The following is a 22,698-nucleotide window of genomic DNA, read 5'->3' as shown; positions in this document are numbered from 1 at the left end:
CAGGGCCGTAAATAAAGTGAAGTTCTCTCCTCCCTTCAGAGAAAAGTACATCCTTCTTTGATGGCCCCTTCTTTCCACTGGGGTCTCACTCAAAGAAATCATTCATATAGATCACTTTTTGCCACAGTATCTTGGCTTTCCATGCCTGAAATGCTCTCGTGGGCTTTTCAACCAGATTCAAATGCCTTAAGGGCTGATTCTGAGGTCAGAGTACTGTTTAGTGTGTTTGTCATTCTATGAGTCTGCTGTGTGGACTGCTTCCCATGTTGGAACATTCTCTCCTTTTTAATTCTATCTATTGTTATTACCAGACACTTGGTCCTATTTATGTGATCCCTTTGACACTTAATCCTATCTATATGATCAATCAATTCCACACTTGATATTAGTACTTTAACATGTAAGATGGCATTAGTACAACCAGCTGAATGGGATTTACAATTAAAGATTCTTTTGGGAATCTTTCAGATATTGTCTTCAGTCCTCTAACTATTGCAGTATTTTCTCTTTTTTCTACTATTGTATGTTTTTTGAAGCTCAATAAAATGACTGCTTTTCTTAGCTATGGTTGCTATGTGAAAAAATATAACCAACTGAAGCACAGTATCTTAGCTGGCCATCAGTCATCTTGAGCTGCTGGTGTCTGAACATTCTTCCCATGTTCTGGGAATTTCTCATCTTCTTCTGCTCCTAACTTGTACCACAAAAGCTGAAAACATGAGTTCCTAATTTTCCCATTCTCCTTTGCAGCTGCTCCTTTGCAGGTTTAATTAGAAAGGGTAGCACAGAATTTGTTCTTATGGTAGTGGGTGACAACAGTGGCATCCATTCTTCACAGATAGTGTTCAGTGGTGGTGGAGGCAACATTGCAGGCTGTGGTACCTGTGTTTAGGTACAGAGCAGTTATGCTGCCTTCACAAGGCAGCCTTTGTGGAATGATGCTAATTGTGGGATCGGAGGCCTGGTTTTCCACCTATCTGGCTGTCACTCAATGTGTTTCTTCAGCTAAGATTAGTTTCAGTTACTACTAACTAAGAATTTTTGCTTTGTATGGTATCATTGAGCCTGGATTTAGAGTTCTGTAGTGGGTTCTGGTCTTGGCCCTGGCCCAAGTTTATTTCTAAAATGAAGGTGTTTTTGAAAATTTTTCAGCTCTAAAATTCTATTATTTTTGTTTCTCCTAACTGAGCAGCGGGATGCTGATTTGGTTATCCTTGGCTGCCAAAACCATCAGAAGGCACCACCAAAATTCTCATATTATTTAAAAAATGGTATTGTTCTTTTCTATTCTAGCAAATCCTGGGTTCTTGTGCCTGTATTTAGCTCTATTGGTTAGCTGGTGTTTACTGGTACTACGCACTACTTGCATCTTGACAGGTGTAAAAATGTTCTTTGTTCTCTGGTTAGTGATCTGATTGAAGGGAAAAAAATGCTTTAGGCACCAGTAAGTTTCAAGGTTTCCGTGGTAATGTTGATTCAGGCGAGAGGTCCTTAGTAGAAAGTTGAGATTTGAAGCCATAAATTGTAAAAATTACGTTTTAATGCAGTACTGTTGGCTAGAAGATTCAAGATTTTTTAAAGAGACAAACCCTTTTATAGTTTTTTTTTTCATATATGCATAGTGGAACAAATAATGTGAAATTGTTTTTGAAGAAAGCTTACAAAAATACATTGTAAGTGTATTCTTATTGTAGGACTATAGTTAACTGCAGTTGTCTTTAAAGGACAAAATAAAAAAGAGAAAAAAGTGAGAAGGAGCTTGGAGGTCATCTACATTCAAACCTAGCTTCAAATGGGATGAACCTCCCTGTGGCTTACTGATCCCCAATCCATGACCTTAAAAATACTACAGGACAATAAAATAGCAAATTTACTTTAACTTCTGTTTTACTTTAGCATTTCATTTGTGACCACAACAAAAATTATTAGTATTTTTAATTCGGGCATTCTGGTCTCAGAGCAGCAGTGGACACTGTTATAAGTGAGAATGACAGATATTTTGTAAGGATAGCTTCCTTTATTATATCTTCTAGGAAAAACTGTAGGTAGGTTTATTAATCAGTTATTCTGATTCAGGTTTAACATTTATCAAATGCCAGACATGTTAGGGACTTTCACCTGAATGACAAAGGTGAGTCTTACTGAGTTCCCACATTGTGCCAGTTACTAGGGAGTTAATGTATTAAACATTCCTACAATGGTTTTCAGATTTAGCTGAAAAAATTCTTTTAATTAGACATATAGAATAATTCTAAAGTTTTGTTAATGATCAAACTGAGCCATACTAACTATAAACAGTGCAACTCAAGGGGCGGGCGTTGGGTGCAGCTGTTAAGTCACCACTTAGGATGCCTGTATATTGGAGTGCCTGGTTTGAATCCCGACTCTTCCACTTCTGACCCAGCTTCCTGGTGATGCACACCCTGGGAGGCAGCAGATGATGGCTCAAGTGCTTGAGGCCCTGTCACCTGCCTAGGAGACTTGGGTTAGTTGTAGGCTGCTGGCTTTAGCCTGGAACAGTCCTGGCAGTTGTAGGCATTTGGAGAGTGAGCCAGCAGATGGAAGATCTCTCTTTGTCTATCTCTCTGTTTCTTTCTCTCTGCCCCTCCCCGCCCCCACCATCTCATTCTCTGTCTTTCAAATAAAGTGAAAATAAATGAAGTGCCACTGAAATTTAGATATAAAAATTTTTGTGACCTGCAGGACCTTGGGTTACTACTCCATGGAAGTGGGACTTGAGGAATGTGTTTGTGATATTTTGGGAAGGCAGCAGGGCAGAGAAAAACCATTCAGGGAAACTGATGCCTCACAATCAGAGAAAGACAGAAAAAGACGTGTGGTATATGCATGCTGGAGTGAGCAGAAAGCAACTGTTGTACTGGGGTTGGTGATACTAGTCATATGGTTAAATGGACTGTTAGGGTAGTACTGGATTAAAGTTTAAAGTCTTTTTACTTGAAATAGGCCATTAAAAGTTATGGTAAACATCTATGCCTAGAGAATAATAGTAAAAATGTTTGTGTATCATCCTAAATTCCGTTTTCTTTTGTGTTTCTTCAGACTCCCTCGAGCCCACGTATCAGCAGCTTCAGAAAATGAAACTGGACAAGAGTCCCTTTGTGGTCGTGTCTGTGGTTGGGCAGGAGCTCCTGACAGCTGGCCATCACGGGGCTTCTGTGGTTGTCTTAGAAGCTGCGCTGAAGATTGGCACCTGCAGCCTCAAACTGAGAGGTTCTGTTTTCTCTGCCCTGAGCAGTGCGTACTGGTCTCTTGGAAACACAGAGAAGAGCACTGGATACATGCAGCAGGACTTGGATGTAGCCAAGACCTTAGGTAGAGTTACACTCCTCTCCTTTATTTCAGAGTAAAAAGGACACAAACAAAGCTGATTAACCTGACATGAATGGGGCTAACACGTGCAATGAAAAGTGAGTGTGTCTCTAGAACATTCTCTGTTTTAGAGTACTGGGGTCTTTACAGCTTTTCACAGAGCAGAGTACCAAGGTCCTCCGAAGGCCAAGAGGTATGAATTAACATCCTTGTTGCCCTCCTCAGAGATCTGGACTCCTAATTAAATATCCCCAGCAGCAGTCGTGTGAGGTGAACCCTTCATCTTGAGTTTTGCCTCCATTAGGACGCAACATCATCTTACTGGAAGAGGTGGTGTAGTGCAGAGCTGAAGAACCTGTGCTGTGGAGCCAGATTCCTGGCTTTGGAGGCCCAGCCCTGCCACATGCTAGCTCACCCGTGGGCAAATTTCCTCACCTCTCTGTGCTCCGGCTGCCTCATGTGTAAAATAAGTGTGGCTTATGATTTTCCTGTCCGTTCTGGTGATTATTCAAGGCCTTACAGGACTGCACTAGGAGAGCTGATGTGGTGGCCATATACCACTATAGGTCTGGAGTCAGACAACTGAACCAACAGGCTGGTGACTGCTCTGAATCAAAGGCCATTAGCAGAGCAATGAGGGGATTCGAATGGCGGCTGTTTGTGTCGAGGTCTTCAACCTCTCATTTCCAGGACACCTAAGTCCCTGGCTGTGGTCGTCTGGAGATTTGATTCCTGAGACCCTAAGTCCCTGTTTAGGTTTTTGTGGAAGAAGCAATGATTTTTAAGAAGAAAGTGAAGTCTTACCTAGCAGATCAGTGGCTCTTAAATTAAGATGACCATTACATATCATACATAATGCTATAACTCAGAAAAATTGTATCTTTTTTTTTTTTTTCCAATGCAGGTGACCAGACCGGAGAATGCCGAGCTCATGGGAATCTGGGCTCTGCATTCTTCTCCAAAGGAAATTACCGCGAGGCTCTCACTAGCCACAGGCATCAGCTGGTGCTCGCCATGAAACTCAAGGACCGAGAGGTAGGAAGTTCCCCAGTAACGGAAGACATTTTGAACCATGGAGTCTCTTTTTCACTGTTCTAAAAATGGATCAGATACCCTACTGAAAATATTTCTTTCCAAAGTTGAAAATCACTGGTGTTGGTCTACCGCATTGGAAGCTTTGCATCTGTAGAAATAAATAAGACCTTGTCCTGACCTCAGATCTAACAGCTGGGTCAGGTGCATTATTGTTATTCTCTTCAAATGTGCTGCGGAGTAGACATGTGTAAAATTAGCAAAACGCTGTATGATCATGACATAGTCACTACATTTTATTATGAGAAGCAAACATTATGCTACTGCAGTCCCTTGGTGTTATTTCTTGTGTGGATTTTTAACTCATATGGTGGAAACATGTTAAGTTTGAGAGTCTTGAATTGTAATGATAAAGAAAAATCATCCTAGTGTTTGTTATGAAACATAATATTCTGAAAGTGTCGATATCCAGTAGATGCAACAGATGAGAAAGTGCCTACAGAGCAGAGAGAGAGGGGGGTTTGAAGTCAGACTCCAGTTCTTCTTTGCTGTGGATCTTGGAGAAGTTATTACTTAAACCTACTTTTTCTCTTCTCTTTTGTTAGGAAATTATTTTTATTCTCTTTATTCTATACGCGGTTGTGGTTAGATGATAAATAACACTTGTATATTTAAAATGCCTAGCATGGTGCCTAGAATTTTATGATGGTATTCCATAAAGGAATTCAATAAGTGACAGCTTTTATTATATGCTAATAGAGGAAGGTTAATTGCAGAAGCAACAGAGTTTATGAACCGACCTATATGTTGGGAAACATGTTTATTTACGTTTATATCTCAGAATTCCATTAGGGGACATTATGAAGGTCAGCTATATTAATTAAATGACCTATCAGTTTTAGGTCTCTGAAACATGGCAAAGCCCTAGGAGGAACTGAGAAAGGGAACAGCAGCCTTTGAAAGCACTAACAGAACGTTTTCAAGGAATGTGAACTTTGGCAATTATGTTCTCCTAAGAGTTATCTGAACATTTTTCTTACTGCTTTTTTATTCTTGGTTTATAAATAATTCTTATAAGCCAGTTGACCTGATTTCTTTTTTCAAGATTTGTTTGCTTATTTGAAATGCAGAGTGACACAGAGAGAGGAGACACACACAGAGACTCATATACATAAAAAGAAAGTAAGAGAGAAACAGAGAGGGAGGAAGAGGGGGAGAGAGAAAAAGAGAGAGAGAGAGAGGTACCTGTCTTCTCATCCATTGGTTCATTCCCCAATGCCTGTGACAGTCAGGATCAGGCCAGGCTGAAGCCAGGAGCCAGGAACCCCATCCAGGTCTCCCATGTGGTTGGCAGAGACCCAACTATTTGGGCCATCATTCATTGCCTTCACAGGCACATTAGCAGAAGGGTGGACTGGAAGCAGAGTGGCTAGAATTCAAACCAGTACTACAATAAGGTAGCAGCTTAACCTGCTATGCCACAACACCCACCCCAATCTGATTTCTTGCTATTCAGAGAAGGAAAATACAGATTAGACTTCTAGAGACAGATAATACTGATGGCTTGAAATAGCGAGAGCCAGGTTTAAGAACTAAAATAGGATGAGCATTTGGTACAACTGGGAAGTCATTGCCTGGGACACCTGCATTCCATATTGGAGTGCCTGGTTCAAGTCCCTGCTACTCCTTTTCCAATCCAGATTCCTGCTAATGCGCACCCTGCAAGGCAGCAGATGATGACTCAAATGCGTGGGTCCATGGCACCCATGTGGGAGACCCAGATTAAGTTCTGGGCTCCTGGCTTTGGCCTGGCCTAGCCCTTGGGCTTTGAAGGGGTAAACCAGCAGATGCAAGATATCTCTCTCCACCTGTCTCCCTGTTTCTCTTTCTCTCTGTCTTTCAAATAAAATGAAAGTAATTAAATAATAATTTTCAAAAGAACTAACACAGCATGGCTGTCTAGTTGGGACTATTTAATGAAGGGACAAATAATTTTAAATTTATCAAGAACTGCATTTATTCTCTTTCCTCCTAATCTTCGAAGTGTGTGTATTAGCCCAATTACTGGATAAAGTGGAAACACTTTAAATTTAGGGACAGTAATGTAATAGGTATGAAAAATGAGAATTCCAAGTTTTCTGCTTGCCCTCTTTTCAGTAGTGTGATTTTCTATCATGTGTGTTATCTGGGTTTTTATAAACCTCTGTTAGAGGATACATTCTGAAGCAACCACTAAATGATGAGGATGGAAGGGACCCTGAGAGGATGCTGGTGCCTGGTCCCTCCCTAAAACCTCCTTAGACTTGCCGTCTACCACAGATACCTCTCTCCCCGCAGTCTTGTTGGAAATCCTTACATGTAAGTAAGAGACTCTGGGGCTGATGTTTAAACTTCTTCCTTTCTTTCCTCCTGTGAGGAGGTGGAGAATGTGCAGCTACTAGATAATTTTTAAGTTTAATTATGCCATTCATTATCTGATTGTCAAGACTTTAATAATCTCAGTGACCCTCTTCTGGCTGTTCCCTTTTGTATGCTGGTTCACTTGGGGTTGTCTGCTGGCCATGGCTTCCCACAGCCTTGTTCTGACATGTTCCTGCTGTTTGGTCCATGCTCGCTCTTGGCGTTGCCCAGTCATATTTATCTGGTTCCTAGAGTGACCCGTGGGATTTTTTTTTCTTACTATCTCTTCTGCTATGCTTGTTACAGGGCACTAATTTTTTATAAGCTTAATGTTATTTTCTTACCATTTCTCTTACTATCTTGTTTATAAATTGATTTCTTGTATTTAACACATAGTAAGTGTTTTGGATGTGTTTGTGTGGTGAGAACTCTTGAGCCCTTCTATCCTGGCATATTTCAAGTATGTAATATTGTATTATTAATTATAGTCCCCTGGTGTATATAAGCTCTCTAGAACTTATACATTGTGTGTAACTGAAACTCTATACCCTTTGACTGACATCCCATTCCTCACCTCACCCTAAACTGGCAACTGCATTCTACCTACTCTCTGCTGTGAAGTTGGCTTTCTTAGATTCCACATATAAGTGAGATCAAGCAATCTCTTCCTATGTTTGGTTTATTTCATTTAGCATAATGTCCTCTTAAGGTCGCCCATGTTGTTGCAAAAGGCAGTATTTTCTTCTCTTTAAAGAGTAAATATCTTACCATTTTATGTGCACCGTGTATGTATAAATAGGTGTATCATAATCATTTTTCTGTTGATGCACACCTAAGTTGTTTCAAATCTTGGCTATTCTGAATAATGCTGTAATGAACATGGGCATCTCTCTTCATTTTTAAGGTTGTTTTTGAGAGCTGCTGCTTACTTGCCTGTGGCTGACTGGAAATACTTATCCCTCTTTCCTTGAAACTAGCCACTAGTTGATAAGACTTGGTTAATATTAGCTCATAACTTAAAGAAATATACAACTGACTAAAGGGAACTATTGCAGTGATATGTGTTTGATATAGGTTCAAAGTTTTAGTTGTCCAGCCCTCTGTGGTTTGACTCAGTTAAGTGTGATGGCTACTTGTAAAGCACCTAATACTGTTTAGGGCTCAGAGCAGGGTCACTGCACTTGAGTAGCTTACATGCTTTTTGAGGCAAAACATTGATACACAAAAATGGTATGTTTTATGAGCAATAAGTAATGAATACTCTCTTAATCACTGCCAAGATTGTGAATTCCAGAGGAGAGAGACCGGTATAGAATTAAACTTCTTGGGACAAGTGGAACACTGATTGGGGTTCTAAAAGTTGGTTTCCTATCAGGCATGTTTTTCTCCTTTTGTTAAATTACTGCTAATGAGCTTGCTTGTAGCACATTAAGACTTGTTGTTCATTGCTCCCAGAATCCCTGCATCTGTTGCAGTCCTACAACATTGTGTCAGTGTTCTAATTCTCTATACTGGCCAACACTGAACATTAATTGAATTAAAAAGTCAATTTGATAGGTTAGATGAAAAGTCATATGTTAATTGTTTTAATTTAAAATGCAATCTAAATTAATTGAATTAAATTTTAATTTAAATTTTTTTAATCACTATTTGAATTTACCTCTAAAATATCTGTATGTTTGTTTATGTATATAAGAAGCAAAATAGACAGTGAAATGGAGACACATTTAGACAAACAGCAAAAAGAACTCTCATCTACTGCTTCCCTCCCCATATGCCTCCAAAGGCTCTGGCTGGGCCAGTCCGAAGCCATGAGCCAGAAAGTTCAGTCCTGGTCTCTCCCATGGGTGACAGGGACCAGCTCAAGCTACCACCTGTTGTTCCCAGATTGTGCAGTAGAAGGAATCGGAACTTTGGTCTTTTTGACTTTTTGCCTGTTGAACTCTTCATTAGTGGAACAATAAGCCTTTGACTATAATGTACATTAAAGATATGTTATTTCCAAAATTAAAAAAAAAAGGAGGGAGGGGAGAAGGAAAGGAAATATCATTATGTTTTTAGAATTGTATTTATGAACTACATTGAATCTGTTCTCTTTGTATTAATATCACATTAATGAAAATTGATGAGAATTGTGTTATAATAATTGCAATGCATTTGCTGTGACCCTGAGAATCTAATGTATTAATAAATTCCTTTTAAAATTAAAAAAATAAAATAAACCGGAACTGAGGGTGGAGCTGGGACCTGAACCCAGACACTTAGATATGGGATGCAGGCATCCTAACTGATGTCTTAACTGAACTTCTGCCCCTGGATTGACTATTTTTAATTTTTTCTTTTATAAAAAGCTTTGTGTTTAAATTTCTCTTACATAGAGCTTTTAAAAAATATATTTTTAAAGATTTATTTATTTGACAGGCAGAGTTACAGAGAGAGAGACAGAGAGAGAGAGAATGAGAGCGAGAACTTTCAACTGCTGGTTCACTCCCCAAATGGCCGCAACAGCCAGAGCTCCTCCGAACCGAAGCCAGGAGCCAGGAGCTTCTTGTGGGTCTCCCACGTAGGTGCAGGAGATCAAGGATTTGGGCCGTCTTCAGCTGCTTTCCCAGGCACATTAGCAGGGATCTGGATCAGAAGTAGAGCAGCCAGGAGATGAACCAATACCCATATGGATGCCGGTATCACAGGCAGGGGTTTTACCTGCTACGCCACAGCACTGGCCCTTACATAGAATTAATTCTATTTTTTAACCTATTTTTTTCCTACAGTGGTTTAGGTTTTCTATTGGTCTGATTCGGGCCATTGCTGTAGCATCCTACTGAGCTGTCAAGTAATTTGTGTTCTAATAACACACAGTTTTAACTATTATTGACTTCTAACACATGTATATTCACTGCAAGTCCTATACAATTATTATTTTTAAAAATGTCTAAGATTTTAGACATTCTAAAATGTCTAAGGGCCAGCATCGTACCACAGTGGGTTAAGCTCTGCTTGTGACACTGGCATCCTGTATTGGAGTGCCAGTTTAAGTCCCAGCTACTACACTTCTGACACAGCTCCCTGCCAAAGCGCCTCAGAAAGCAGCAAAAGACGGCCCAAGTACTGGGGCCCTTGCCACCCATATGGGAGAGCAGGATGGAGTTCTGGCTCCTGGCTTGGACCTGGCTTAGCCCTGGCTATTGTTAGGGGTATTCCACCACCCCGTCCTGTTAACAGTGAATTTTAAAATCCTTATATTAAGTTGGAATACTGGGATTTCTATTGGAGTGGTATTAGATCTACATGTTTATTGTGACTAAGTACATGTCTTTTCAGCATTCTTCTGTTCAGGTGCCTGGTGTATTCCTCCATTTATTTCTTCTTGCCTCTTCACTGATCTACACTTTTGGGGGAATTTGTTCCTCTGTATTCAGTGTATCCCATTGAAAGCCCATTGTGTTTTTGAAAACTAGTGATTGGTGGTGTGTAGGAAAGGGGTTTATCTCGCTTTGGTAATCGGCAATGTTCATAATAGCTCATACTTTTTTTTTTATTCTCTTGGATTTTCATTTAATGCAGACTGTCTTTAAATGATGATCATTTTGTGCATTTCTGTCCTTATGTTGAGCCCTTTTTCTCTTAATTATTGGATGGATTAGAGAGCTCTCTCAAACAGCATACTCTCTCTAGTATAAAAAGTTCAGAGAATATGCTTTGTTATTATTAAACTACTCTTAGGTTGCATATGTGACCTTAATTTGTATCTTCTCTGCCACTTTGCACTATTTTGATATTGAAATCAAATACAGGAACCTGCCTTTGAAGTGAAAATTCATTGCTGTAAATGCCGTCAGTGATGAGGGTGCAAAACCTCATCGATCTGCCTCTTGCCTCTTTGGCTATAATTAATTTTAGGATTTTCCCAAGTAGCAAGATAGCAACCCAAAAACAGTTTGTCTGCTTCCCTTTAAAAAGCAGTGGGTTTTTCTTTTATATAATTACTCTCAGAGACCTAATAGGGGAAGTCATTCTTTCTCCACAGGATTTTTCATTCTGACTAACCTTCTGTCTGCTTTAATGGTTTCAAAATTAATTTCAGATGCCCACAGAGACCTTCTGGAGAGCTAATATTAATTGTCAGAAGAGTGTATAAATTATACTGTATTAGAGATATTGTTCTCTATTCAGGAAATCTGATATGCAAATATGCTGATGACTCCCAAGTTTTCAGTCTAATTTCTCTGCTGAGCTTCATGCATCTCTACCCAGCTGCCTCCTGGACACTCACCTTCAACTCGGTGTCCGTGAGTTAGACTTCAGTCTGTGCTTACTTTTCCATTCACCAGTGTCCTCTGGCCCCAAGTCACTCACTTTCGTGTTTGTTTGGTTCCTGGGTTCTCTTCTCTCTGTTGTAGAAATCTCTGTCTCCTCCCTTCTGCCGGACCATCTTTTCTCTGGACAATCACAGTAACCTCTTGGGAATTTTGCACTTTAACAGACATACTCCTACAAGGACAGGAGAAAGGGTATATACTACTTGGGTCTGTGACTGTAGCCAAAAGCTACTCCTTCAGCAGATAATTTCTTTCCAGTAGTGTGTACTGGGTAAAGTCTGAATTTAGGTATTCAATATACGTAGTCTTGAATTTTGGTTCTGCCATTTCTATGTGACAAATGACAAAAGTCCTTTAAGTGTACCAGTGGACATGGGAGTTATTCCCAAGTTTTGGCTATTATTTTTAAAAAACTGTTCTAAACATTTTTGCACATATCTTTTGATGAGCAGCAGTACTTCTTTCTGTTAGGCTTTTGGTTATACATATATTTATTAGGCTTTGTTATACATATATTTAGGTTTAGTAAATTTTTGCAAGTTTTCCAAAGTGGTTGTACCAAATTATATCATGAGCAATGCAAAGAGCTGTTACACCTTAATTTTAAAAGGGAGGAAGGGACAAAAACGAAATGGAAACACAAATGTCTGAGCAAACGATTTTGTCAGTGTAGTTAGAGGGAATGATTTGAAGAGTGCCTGTGCTGCTTGTGGTTGTGAGAATTAACTGAGTCCCTACAGAGTGCTTGCTTAGGACCTGAGACATAGTGAGGATTCCAAGTGGATGCTCCTCTTACTATTGACATTATCGTTGTTACTATCATTTAGGTGATTCATATGCATGTTGCATATGACTTTGTAATATCACTGCTAATTTTTGTGTGAGATTGCTTCTTGCCAGACATTTAGCAGTAAACTAGATACTCCTAGAAAATGCGCTGTTTGTTTCATGATGCAGCTTTGCATCCCTCATCACACTGGGATATATAAATACGCTGATGTGGGAAGCTCTCTTTTAACTGTGCCCTGATTCTGGTTTCTTCTTGAGCCACTTCTTTGAGTTTTCCTTCAAAATTTAATTCTGAGCATAGAGCTGTGCTGCTTAAAAACCTTTAGCACTTCCTGTTACTTCTGAGTTAAAGTTCAAATCCCTTCATGACCTTCCCCCATCATCTTTCAGTTGCTCTGTGTGCCGTAGACTTTATCATCTCCTCCTTTGAGTCCACCTGCCTTAGGCTTTACCCCTTCTGTTCCTTTACTCATTCTGGTTCCTCTGCTTAGAAGACTGCACCTTTATTTTTTTAAAAAAAGATTTATTTATTTACTTGAAAGTCAGAGTTATACAGAAAGAGAAGGAGAGGCAGAGAGAGAGAGAGAGAGAGGGAGAGAGAGAGGTCTTCCATCCGCTGGTTCACTCCCCAGTTGGCCACAACAGCTGGAGCTGCACCAATCTGAAGCCAGGAGCCAGGAGCTTCTTCCCAGTCTCTCACATAGGTGCAGGGGCCCAAGGACTTGGGCCATCTTCTACTGCTTTCCCAGGACACAGCAGAGAGCTGGATTGGAAGTGGAGTAACCGGGACTTGAACCAGCACTCATATGGGATGCCGGCACTACAGGCAGCATCTTTACCTGCTAGGCCACGGCACCAGCCCTAAGACTACATCTTTAAATCCTTAGCAATATTTTCCTTTTTCAAATTTAGTTGAATCATCTCTGCCTCACTGAAGATCTCTTTTCTTTTTTTTTAAGATTTATTTATTTATTTGAAACTCAGAGTTCCATACAGAAAGAAGGAAGGGGGAGAGAGAGAAAGAGAGAGAGAGCGAGTGAGCGAGAGAGGTCTGCCATTCCTGGTTCACTCCCCAGTTGGCCATGATGGCTGGAGCTGTGCTAATCTGAAGCCAAGAGCTTCCTCTGAGGAAGATCTCTTTTCAATACCCATCTTTTCTTCTCATCCCAAATGTTGGTGAAATCCAACTTATCAATCCTGTTAATTGTTATGGTTCGTTTCATATCCTGTTTAAGAAAATGTTTGTGTATCTCAAAGTCATGAAAACATTCTCTGAGTCTTTATTTTTTTACCATTTGTGTTTAGGTCTGCTGCCACTTGGAACTGAGTTTTCTGTTTGGTTTAGTTCAGGGCGTTTTCCCATTTGAATATCCAGTTGACCCAGCCAATATTCTATATCCTCAGGACGGCACTGTGTGCTACTTTTGTCATAGTGAGTTATAAGGTTTGTAAGAATTCTAGATTCTGTGCTGCTGGTCTTTGTGTCTAGCTTTATGCCAATAGTGTATAGCCTAATTACGATAGCTCTTTAATGAATCCAGATGTCTGATAATGTAGTTTTTAAGCTTTGTGCTACTTCAAGTTTGCTTCGGCTATTCCAGGTTCTTTGCATATGCAAATATATTACAGAATTCGCTTACCAATTTCCCTTTCCTCTGCCCTAGCATCCATTTGGAATTTTGATTTGGGTAGCATTGAATCTATAAGTATATTTGAATATTATATACCATAAACTTGTATTTTTCTTCATTTACTAAATGTTTTGTAAAATCTCTTCCAGCAATGTTTAAAACTTTTCATTGTAGAACTACTGAGTATCTTTCTTTGGCTTTATACTTAGGTTGTAGATGTGTGTGTGTGTGTGTGTGTGTGTATGTACATGCATTTTTTAAATTTGTTTGACAGGTAGAGTTACAGACAGTGAGAGAGAGAGATAGAAAGGTCTTCCTTCCGTTGGTTCACTCCCCAAATGGCCGCTACAGCCGGCACTGTGCTGATCTGAAGCCAGGAGCCAGGTGTTTCCTCCTGGTCTCCCATGTGGGTGCAGGGGCCCAAGCACTTGGTCCATCCTCCACTGCCTTCCCAGGCCACAGCAGAGAGCTGGACTGGAAGAGGAGCAACCGGGACCAGAACTGGCTCCCATATGGGATGCCGGAGCCACATGCGGAGGATTAACCTAGTGCGCCACAGCACCAGCCCCTGTACATGCATTATTATAAATGATATTTTCTTTTTCTTTTAAGACTTTTTATTTATGTGAAAGACACAGTTACAGAGAGAAAGGGAGAGAGAGAGTGAATCATCCACTGGTTCACTCCCCAAATGGCTGCAGTGTCTGGGGCTGGGCCAGGCTGAAACCAGGAACCAAGAATTCCATCTGAGTCTCCCACATTGGTGGCAGGGGTCCAAGTACTTCAGCCATCTTCCATTGCTTTCCCTGACACATTAACAAGGAGATGGACCAGAAGTGGAACAGCCGGAACTCAAACCAGTACTTGTCAAGAAAGCCTGTGTCTCTGATGGTGGCTTGGCTCACTGCACCACAATGCAGGCCCCTAAAAGTTATTTCAGTTTTATTTTTCTCTGGTATCTCTCCTAGATCCAGAAGGTCAACAGCCCTTTGAATAGGGTTATTTTCTCAGCCATCTGTAGGGTTCCCATACTCCTTTATTGTTTATTGTTAGAATTTTATCATTACATGAACAATGATTTTTAGTTATCAATGTAAAAGATTAAACCTGGTATTTTCCAAAAGTAACTAGTGTTACTGGCTTGAAGTGGATCTTTTGAATGTGATACTGTCCAATAATGGTAGCCATTACCATGTGTGGTTATCAAACAGTTAAAATGTGGGTAGTTTGAGTTGAAATGTAATATAAATGTAAAATGCACTCTGGACTTTGAGGCTTAGAATAAATAAAAAGAATGCAAGTTTGCTAAGTTTTTATATTTTTACAGTATTATGGTCATATATTGGATTAAATAAAATATTTAAATTAGTTTTGCTTTTCTTTTTTTACATTGTATGTGATTACTAGAGAATTTAAATTGCATTTGTGGCTGATACTATGTTTCTATTAGACAATGAGATTCTACTCCATTTTATGTATTTTATTCTATACATTTAAATATACATGCATTTATATATAAAAATGTATGGCTTTATTTTTCATAAATGGGAAACATGATGTTGTTCTCCAATGTTATTTTTTAATGATTTATTGATTCAAAAGAAAAAACAACAGATCTTTCATCTGCTGGTTACTGCTCAATTGGCCAAAATAACTAAGTCGAAGCCAGGAGCCAGGAAAGTTGTCCTGGCCTCTCACAAAGTTGCCAGGGGCCCAAGTACCTGGGCCATCCTCTGCTGCCTTCCAAGGCACTTTAGCAGGGTGCTGGATCAGAACGGGAGCAGCTGGGACTCTAACTGGTACTCTGATGTGGGATAGTGGCATTGCAAGTGGTTCCCTAAGCCCTCTGTTCGGCAATGCCAGCCCTTGTCCAAGGATTGATCAAAATGCCCCCAGAGACACACTTCCTTCACTTAGCCACGAGGCTCAAGAGACTGCGTGGCCATTAGGCACGTTCCTGTCTGCCAGCTCTGAGTCCCTGGGCGCATGAGTGTTCTTCTTAGCCACCATCACTCCCTATAGAAAGGGGGTCAGGATGAGCTTTTGGTGTAGCTGTTAAGACACCCTTGAAACGCTTGCTTCCTATATTACATGCTCGAGTTGGAGTCCCGGCTCCGCTCCCAATTCCAGTTCCTGCTGATGTGCACCCGGGAAGCAGCAGTGAGGGCGCCCGTGGTTGGGTCTCTGGCACCTTTGTGGGAGACAGAATTGGATTCCTGGCTCCTGGCCTCTTGGGGGCATTTGGGAAATGAATCAGTGGATGGAAACTTTGTTTCTGCCTGTTTTTCAAACAAATAAATAGAAATTTAAAAATAAATAAATGAATAAATAAGAGTTTATAAATGACAATCTAGTTCTTCTTGGGATATGGGATCAGAGGCTAAGGCTAGAAAAGCAATCTCTTATTTTGGTAATAGCCATCAGTGGCTCGCATGTGAGCTAACATCCCTTTGTGCTTTTGTGTTGCATTTCCTTGGTGATCAGTAATGTTCGGCACTTTTTCATATATCTGTTGGGTATTTATGTTATCTTTGTGAAAATGTCTGTTTACATCCTTTACCTATTTTTAAAATTGGGCTATTTATTGATTGATTGCTATTGTGTTGTATGACATACTGTTTTTGATATTGACCTCTTATTTAAAATATGGTTTCAGATTTTGCTACCATTCTGTAGGTTGCCTTTTCATTTTTGCTGTGTAGAAGCTGTTTAGTTTGATGAAGTCCCACCTGTTTAGTTTTTTTCTTTTATTATCTGTGCTTTGGTATCATATCCAAAACATGTTTTAAATGAAAATACTTTCCCAAATTGTTTATCAAAATGCTGGTCTAAACACATCAGCACTTTATATCAATCAAGGTTTCTCTTTTTCAAATGGATTGGCAAACTGGCATAAGCTTGGCTCCTGGCTTCAGCCTGACCCAGTCCTGGCTGTTGAGGGTATCTGGGGAGTGAACAAGCAGATGGAACATCTCTCACTGTGTTTCCCTTTCTACCTTTGTCACTCTGCCTTTCAAATAATAAAAACTAAAAAAGAAAATTTAGATTCCATTCTTTATGATTGTGAAGATGGGGAATCATGATCATCATCAATTTTTGATACCTGTAGGTCCACACCAGCAGCTATTAATCAAAAATTTTTAAAAAGTCTTGTCTGTGAGAAAAGTGAGCCTTTTAAATTTCCTTTAGGATGTGGCTACAGGAAATTAATTAAATGATTTTTGATGACATCATCCTTACCACAGCACTCTGAAAACTGCTATTTTTCTTGGACCCTTTTGTAGACATTTTCTTCACTGTATGTATTATCATGTAACTTGCAGTAGTGCTAATATGAAATCCATACAAAGGTTTGTAATGTATGCATATGTATGCACGTGTAAGAGAGAGACAGAGAAAGAATGTGGTTGAGGTAATTATTTTATTTCCAGTTCTACAGGAGAATGGGTTAAAAGGTAAAAAGCATTCTATTTTAGCAGAGTCATACCCTCACAGGGAGTATTAAGTTCATGAAGGCTTGGCAGCCATTCCTGGGGTGTGTATCTTACAGGCATATGAGAAACAAATATGTTAAAGTGTAGCTCTCGAGGCATTCAAGACTATAGGACTTGGAAGGTAGACACCAAGAATGGAAATAGGACATCAGTTTCTTGCTTGTGTGCTTTATACCTTACATTTAGATCAGCTGAGTCAGACCTCTTGGGCCTTACTGTAATGAGTTATAAAAAGCTCTTTTTTCTCCAGCTAATAGAATAGTTATCACCTGAAAAGAAATCAAACATCCAGTGAATTTGTGTATGTGTGTATAATGTATTATATTTTTGCAAATTACTCTGCCTTCAGCTGTTCTATTTTTTAACTGTATTTTTTCAAGTTCAATTTTATAATCATTCCACCTATTATATTTTTACTTGTTCTCTTCCAGTCATAACATTTTGCAGTCTTTTCTTTTTTAAAAAAGATTTATTTATTTATTTGAAAGTCAGAGTTACAGAGAGAGATAGAGAGGTCCTCCATCCGATGGTTCACTCTCCAATTGGCTGCAATGGCCAGAGCTGCGCCAGTCCAAAGCCAGGAGCCAGGAACTTCTTCCCGGTCTCCCACGTGGGTACAGGGGCCCAAGGATTTGGGCCATCTTCTACTGCCTTCCCAGGCCATAGTAGAGAGCTGGATTGGAAGTGGAGCAGCCGGGTCTTGAACTGGTGCCCATAGAGGATTCCTGCACTGCAGGCGGTGGCTTTACCCACTATGCCACAGCACCGGCCCAGCATTACTCTTTAATCAGAAGACAAAAAATGCATCAGAGTGAATCATAGGCTACCTTTATTTTTTTTTAACTTTTATTTAATGAATATAAATTTCCAAATTACGATTTATGGATTACAATGGTTTCCCCCACATACCGTCCCTCCCACCCACTACCCTCCCCTTTCCCACTCCCTCTCCCCTTCCATTCACATCAAGATTCATTTTCGATTATCTTAATATACAGAAGATCTGCTTAGTATACATTAAGTAAGGATTTCAACAGTTTGCTCTCACACAGAAACATAAAGTGAAAAATAATAGATGATTTTTTTAAATGATGATGAAATCAGATCAGACCTATTGTCATGTTTAATCCCAGTGAGAGTCAAGTTGGGAATTGATAATTTCTTTTTTTTTTTTTTTTTTTTTTTTTTTTTTTTTTTTTTTTACAGAGGATCAGTTTAGTATACATTAAGTAAAGATTTCAACAGTTTGCACCCCCATAGAAACACAAAGTGAAATATATTGTTTGAGTACTCGTTATAGCATTAAATCTCAATACACAGCACATTAAGGACAGAGATCCTACATGAGGAGTAAGTGCACAGTGACTCCTGTTGTTGACTTTACCAATTGACACTCCTGTCTATGGCATCAGTAGTCTCCCTATGCTCCAGTCATGAGTTTCCAAGGCTATGGAAGCCCTCTGAGTTCTCCGATTCTTATCTTGTTTAGACAAGGTCATAGTCAAAGTAGAGGTTCTCTCCTCCCTTCAGAGAAAGGTACCTCCTTCTTTGAAGACCTGTTCTTTCACTGGGATCTCACTCGCAGAGATCTTTTGCCAGAGTGTCTTGGCTTTCCATGCCTGAAATATTCTCATGGGCTTTTCAGCCAGATCCGAATGCCTTTAGGGCTGATTCTGAGGCCAGAGTGCTATTTAGGACATCTGCCATTCTATGAGTCTGCTGAGTATCTCACTTCCCATGTTGGATCACTCTCCCCTTTATTTATTCCATTGGTTAGTGTTAGCAGGTACTAGACTTGTTTATGTGCTCCCTTTGACTCTTAGTCCTCTCATTATGATCAATTGTGAACTGAAATTGATCACTTGGAATAGTGAGATGGCATTGGTACATGCCACCTTGATGGGATTGAATTGAAATCCCCTGGTATGTTTTTAACTCTACCATTTGGGGCAAGTCAGCTTGAGCATGTCCCAAATTATACATCTCTTCCCTCTCTTATTCCCACTCTTATGTTTAACAGGGATCACATTTCAGTTAATTTTTAACACTTAAGAATAACTGTGTATTAATTACAGAATTAAACCAGTCATATTAAGTAGAACAGACAAAAAAACTACTAAGAGGGATAATGTATTAAGTTGTTCATTAACAGTCAGGGCTATGCTGATCAAGTCACCGTTTCCCATAGTGTCCATTTCACTTCAGGAGGTTTCCTTTTTGGTGTTCAGTCAGTTGTCACCGATCAGGGAGAACATATGGTATTTGTCCCTTTGGGACTGGCTTATTTCACTCAGCATGATGTGTTCCAGATTCCTCCATTTTGTTGCAAATGACTGGATTTCGTTGTTTCTTACTGCGGTATAGTATTCTAAAGAGTACATATCCCATAATTTCTTTATCCAGTCTACCGTTGATGGGCATTTAGGTCGGTTCCAGGTCTTAGCTATTGTGAATTGAGCTGCAATAAACATTAGGGTGCAGACCGCTTTTTTGTTTGCCAATTTAAATTCCTTTGGGTAAATTCCAAGGAGTGGGATGGCTGGGTCGAACAGTAGGGTTATCTTCATGTTTCTGAGGAATCTCCAGACTGACTTCCATAGTGGCTTGACCAGTTTGCATTCCCACCAACAGTGGGTTAGTGTCCCTTTTTCCCCACATCCTCGCCAGCATCTGTTGTTGGTAGATTTCTGCATGTGAGCCATTCTAACCGGGGTGAGGTGAAACCTCATTGTGGTTTTGATTTGCATTTCCCTGATTGCTAATGACCTTGAATATTTTTTCATGTGCCTGTTGGCCATTTGGATTTCCTCTTTTGAAAAATGTCTATTGAGGTCCTTGGCCCATCTCTTAATTGGGTTGTTGGTTTTGTTTTTGTGGAGTTTCTTGATCTCTTTGTAGATTCTGGTTATTAACCCTTTATCTGTTGCATAGTTTGCAAATATTTTTTCCCATTCTGTCGGTTGTCTCTTCACTCTCCTGACTGTTTCTTTTGCAGTACAGAAACTTCTCAATTTGAGGCAATCCCAATAGTTAATTTTGGCTTTGACTGCCTGTGCCTCCCGGGTCTTTTCCAGAAACTCTTTGCCTGTGCCAATATCTTGAAGGGTTTCTCCAATGTTCTCTAGTAACTTGATGGTGTCAGGTCGTAGATTTAGGTCTTTAATCCACGTTGAGTGGATTTTTGTGTAAGGTGTAAGGTAGGGGTCTTGCTTCATGCTTCTGCACGTGGAAATCCAGTTTTCCCAGCACCATTTATTGAATAGACTGTCCTTGCTCCAGGAATTGGTTTTAGATCCTTGATCAAATATAAGTTGGCTGTAGATGTTTGGATTGATTTCTGGTGTTTCAATTCTGTTCCATTGGTCTATCCATCTGTTTCTGTACCAGTACCATGCTGTTTTGATTACCACTGCCCTGTAGTATGTCCTGAAATCTGGTATTGTGATGCCTCCGGCTTTGTTTTTGTTGTACAAGATTGCTTTAGCTATTCGAGGTCTCTTGTGCCTCCATATAAATTTCAGCACCAATTTTTCCAGATCTGAGAAGAAGGTCTTCGGTATCTTGATTGGTATTGCATTGAATTTATAAATTGCTTTTGGGAGAATGGACATTTTGATGATATTGATTCTTCCAATCCATGAGCATGGAAGATTTTTCCATTTCTTGGTATCCTCTTCTATTTCTTTCTTTAAGGTTTTGTAATTTTCATTGTAGAGATCTTTAACGTCCTTGGTTAAGTTTATTCCAAGGTATTTGATTGTTTTTGTAGCTATTGTGAATGGGATTGATCTTAGAAGGTATTTGATTGTTTTTGTAGCTATTGTGAATGGGATTGATCTTAGAAGTTCTTCCTCAGCCATGGCATTGTCTGTGTATACAAAGGCTGTTGATTTTTGTGCATTGATTTTATACCCTGCTACTTTGCCAAACTCTTCTATGAGTTCCAATAGTCTCTTAGTAGAGTTCTTTGGGTCCCCTAAATAAAGAATCATGTCATCTGCAAAGAGGGATAGTTTGAGTTCTTCCTTCCCAATTTGTATCCCTTTAATTTCTTTTTCTTGCCTAATAGCTCTGGCTAGAACCTCCAGAACTATATTGAATAGCAGTGGTGAGAGTGGACATCCCTGTCTGGTACCAGATCTCAGTGGAAATGCTTCCAACTTTTCCCCATTCAATAGGATGTTGGCTGTGGGTTTTTCATAGATTGCTTTGATTGTATTGAGGAATGTTCCTTCCAAACCCAGTTTGCTTAGAGTTTTCATCATGAACGGGTGTTGTATTTTATCAAATGCTTTCTTGGCATCTATTGAGATAATCATATGGTTTTTCTTCTGCAGTCTATTAATGTGGTGTATCACATTGATTGTCTTGCGCACATTAAACCATCCCTGCATACCAGGGATAAATCCCACTTGGTCTGGGTGGATGATCTTTCTGATGTGTTGTTGCATTCTATTGGCGAGAATTTTATTGAGGATTTTTGCATCTATGTTCATCAGGGATATTGGTCTGTAATTCTCTTTCAGTGCTGCATCTTTTTCCGGCTTAGGAATTAAGGTGATGCTGGCTTCATAGAAAGAATTTGGGAGGATTCCCTCTTCTTCGATTGTTCTGAATAGTTTGAGAAGAATTGGGGTTAGTTCTTCTTTAAATGTGTGGTAGAATTCAGCAGTGAATCCATCTGGTCCTGGGCTTTTCTTTGTTGGGAGCCTTTATTTTATAATAGGATGTTTATAATAGCATCACTTTATATTAGGCTGTTTATATTAGAATAATTTATATTCTCAGTGGATATACAAGTGAAAGGAGAAGGTTCCACTTCTAGAATTGGCAAAGCAGCTAATATCAACCCCTCCGTATTCAATCATTATAAACTCTGGAAAAAATAAAGAGCAAACAACTACATAAATGTCCTAGAGAGTAATCTAAGGTAGGCAGAAAACGGAGGAAAATTAACAACTTGGAAGAAGGGAGTAACTTGGTTTTTGTTTTTTGTTTGTTTCTTTTGCCAGAGTGCAGCTCCCAGTCCCCACAGTGCTACTGAAACTTGTTTAGAAACCTGTAAGTCTTACTGATGGAGAATCAGAAGACACAACCCGGGTCACAACAGCAATGAAAAACTAATGAGGAAACCCTAGAAGGGAGAGAGTCACATAAGAGGGTGGCAACTTTTAAATATAAAGTCTAATCCGATTTCTAGTTTACCCCTCAAGTAAACATGTGAGAGCAGAGTCTAAGCAAGTTGGCCAAGCCTGAAAGAACTAGACAAAGATGCAATGCCACTTCCGGAGAAGCAGTTTGGTGTTTGAGTTCATCAGTGTTAACTCTCTGATAAAAGCAAGAAAGTTGATACTCTGTGGAGTAACATCACAAAATCCCAAGTATCTACAGTGTATCATTCACAGTGTCCAGGCCTTATTCATTTATTTTAAGATAAGTGAAAACCAAGAAGACTATCAATAGACCTATAATACTGTAAGAAATACTAAAGGAAGATTTTTCAGGTTAAGGGGAAATGATATCATATGGAAAACACAGATCTTCAGGGAAAAAGGAAGAATACCAGAGATAATAAATATATTGGCAATATGAAAGACATTTACTGTTTTTTCCTTTTTAATTACTTGAAAGTGCATTTGACTGTTGAAGGCAGAACTTTAGCATTGAATTGTAAGGTTTATGGATATAATACATTTTATTCTC

At 39.5% G+C, this 22,698-nt stretch overlaps 1 protein-coding gene across 7 annotated transcripts in view; it reads left to right on the top strand.

The window, feature by feature from the left end:
• Nucleotides 1–22,698, top strand: part of TTC28 (tetratricopeptide repeat domain 28) — a 689,946-nt gene that overhangs the window by 396,842 nt on the left and 270,406 nt on the right. For all 7 annotated transcript variants that reach the window (XM_051826641.2, XM_008274620.4, XM_070065754.1 and 4 more), the window contains 2 exons: nt 3,061–3,333; nt 4,235–4,365. In XM_051826641.2, coding sequence (XP_051682601.2) covers nt 3,061–3,333; nt 4,235–4,365 — 404 coding nt within the window. The remainder of the gene's footprint in view (nt 1–3,060; nt 3,334–4,234; nt 4,366–22,698) is intronic.

This window comes from Oryctolagus cuniculus, chromosome 21 (genome assembly GCF_964237555.1).
Source record: "Oryctolagus cuniculus chromosome 21, mOryCun1.1, whole genome shotgun sequence".
NCBI lineage: Eukaryota > Metazoa > Chordata > Mammalia > Lagomorpha > Leporidae > Oryctolagus > Oryctolagus cuniculus.
The sequence above is the reverse complement of the archived record's forward strand: the minus strand, read 5'-3'. Positions and strand labels throughout refer to the sequence as shown.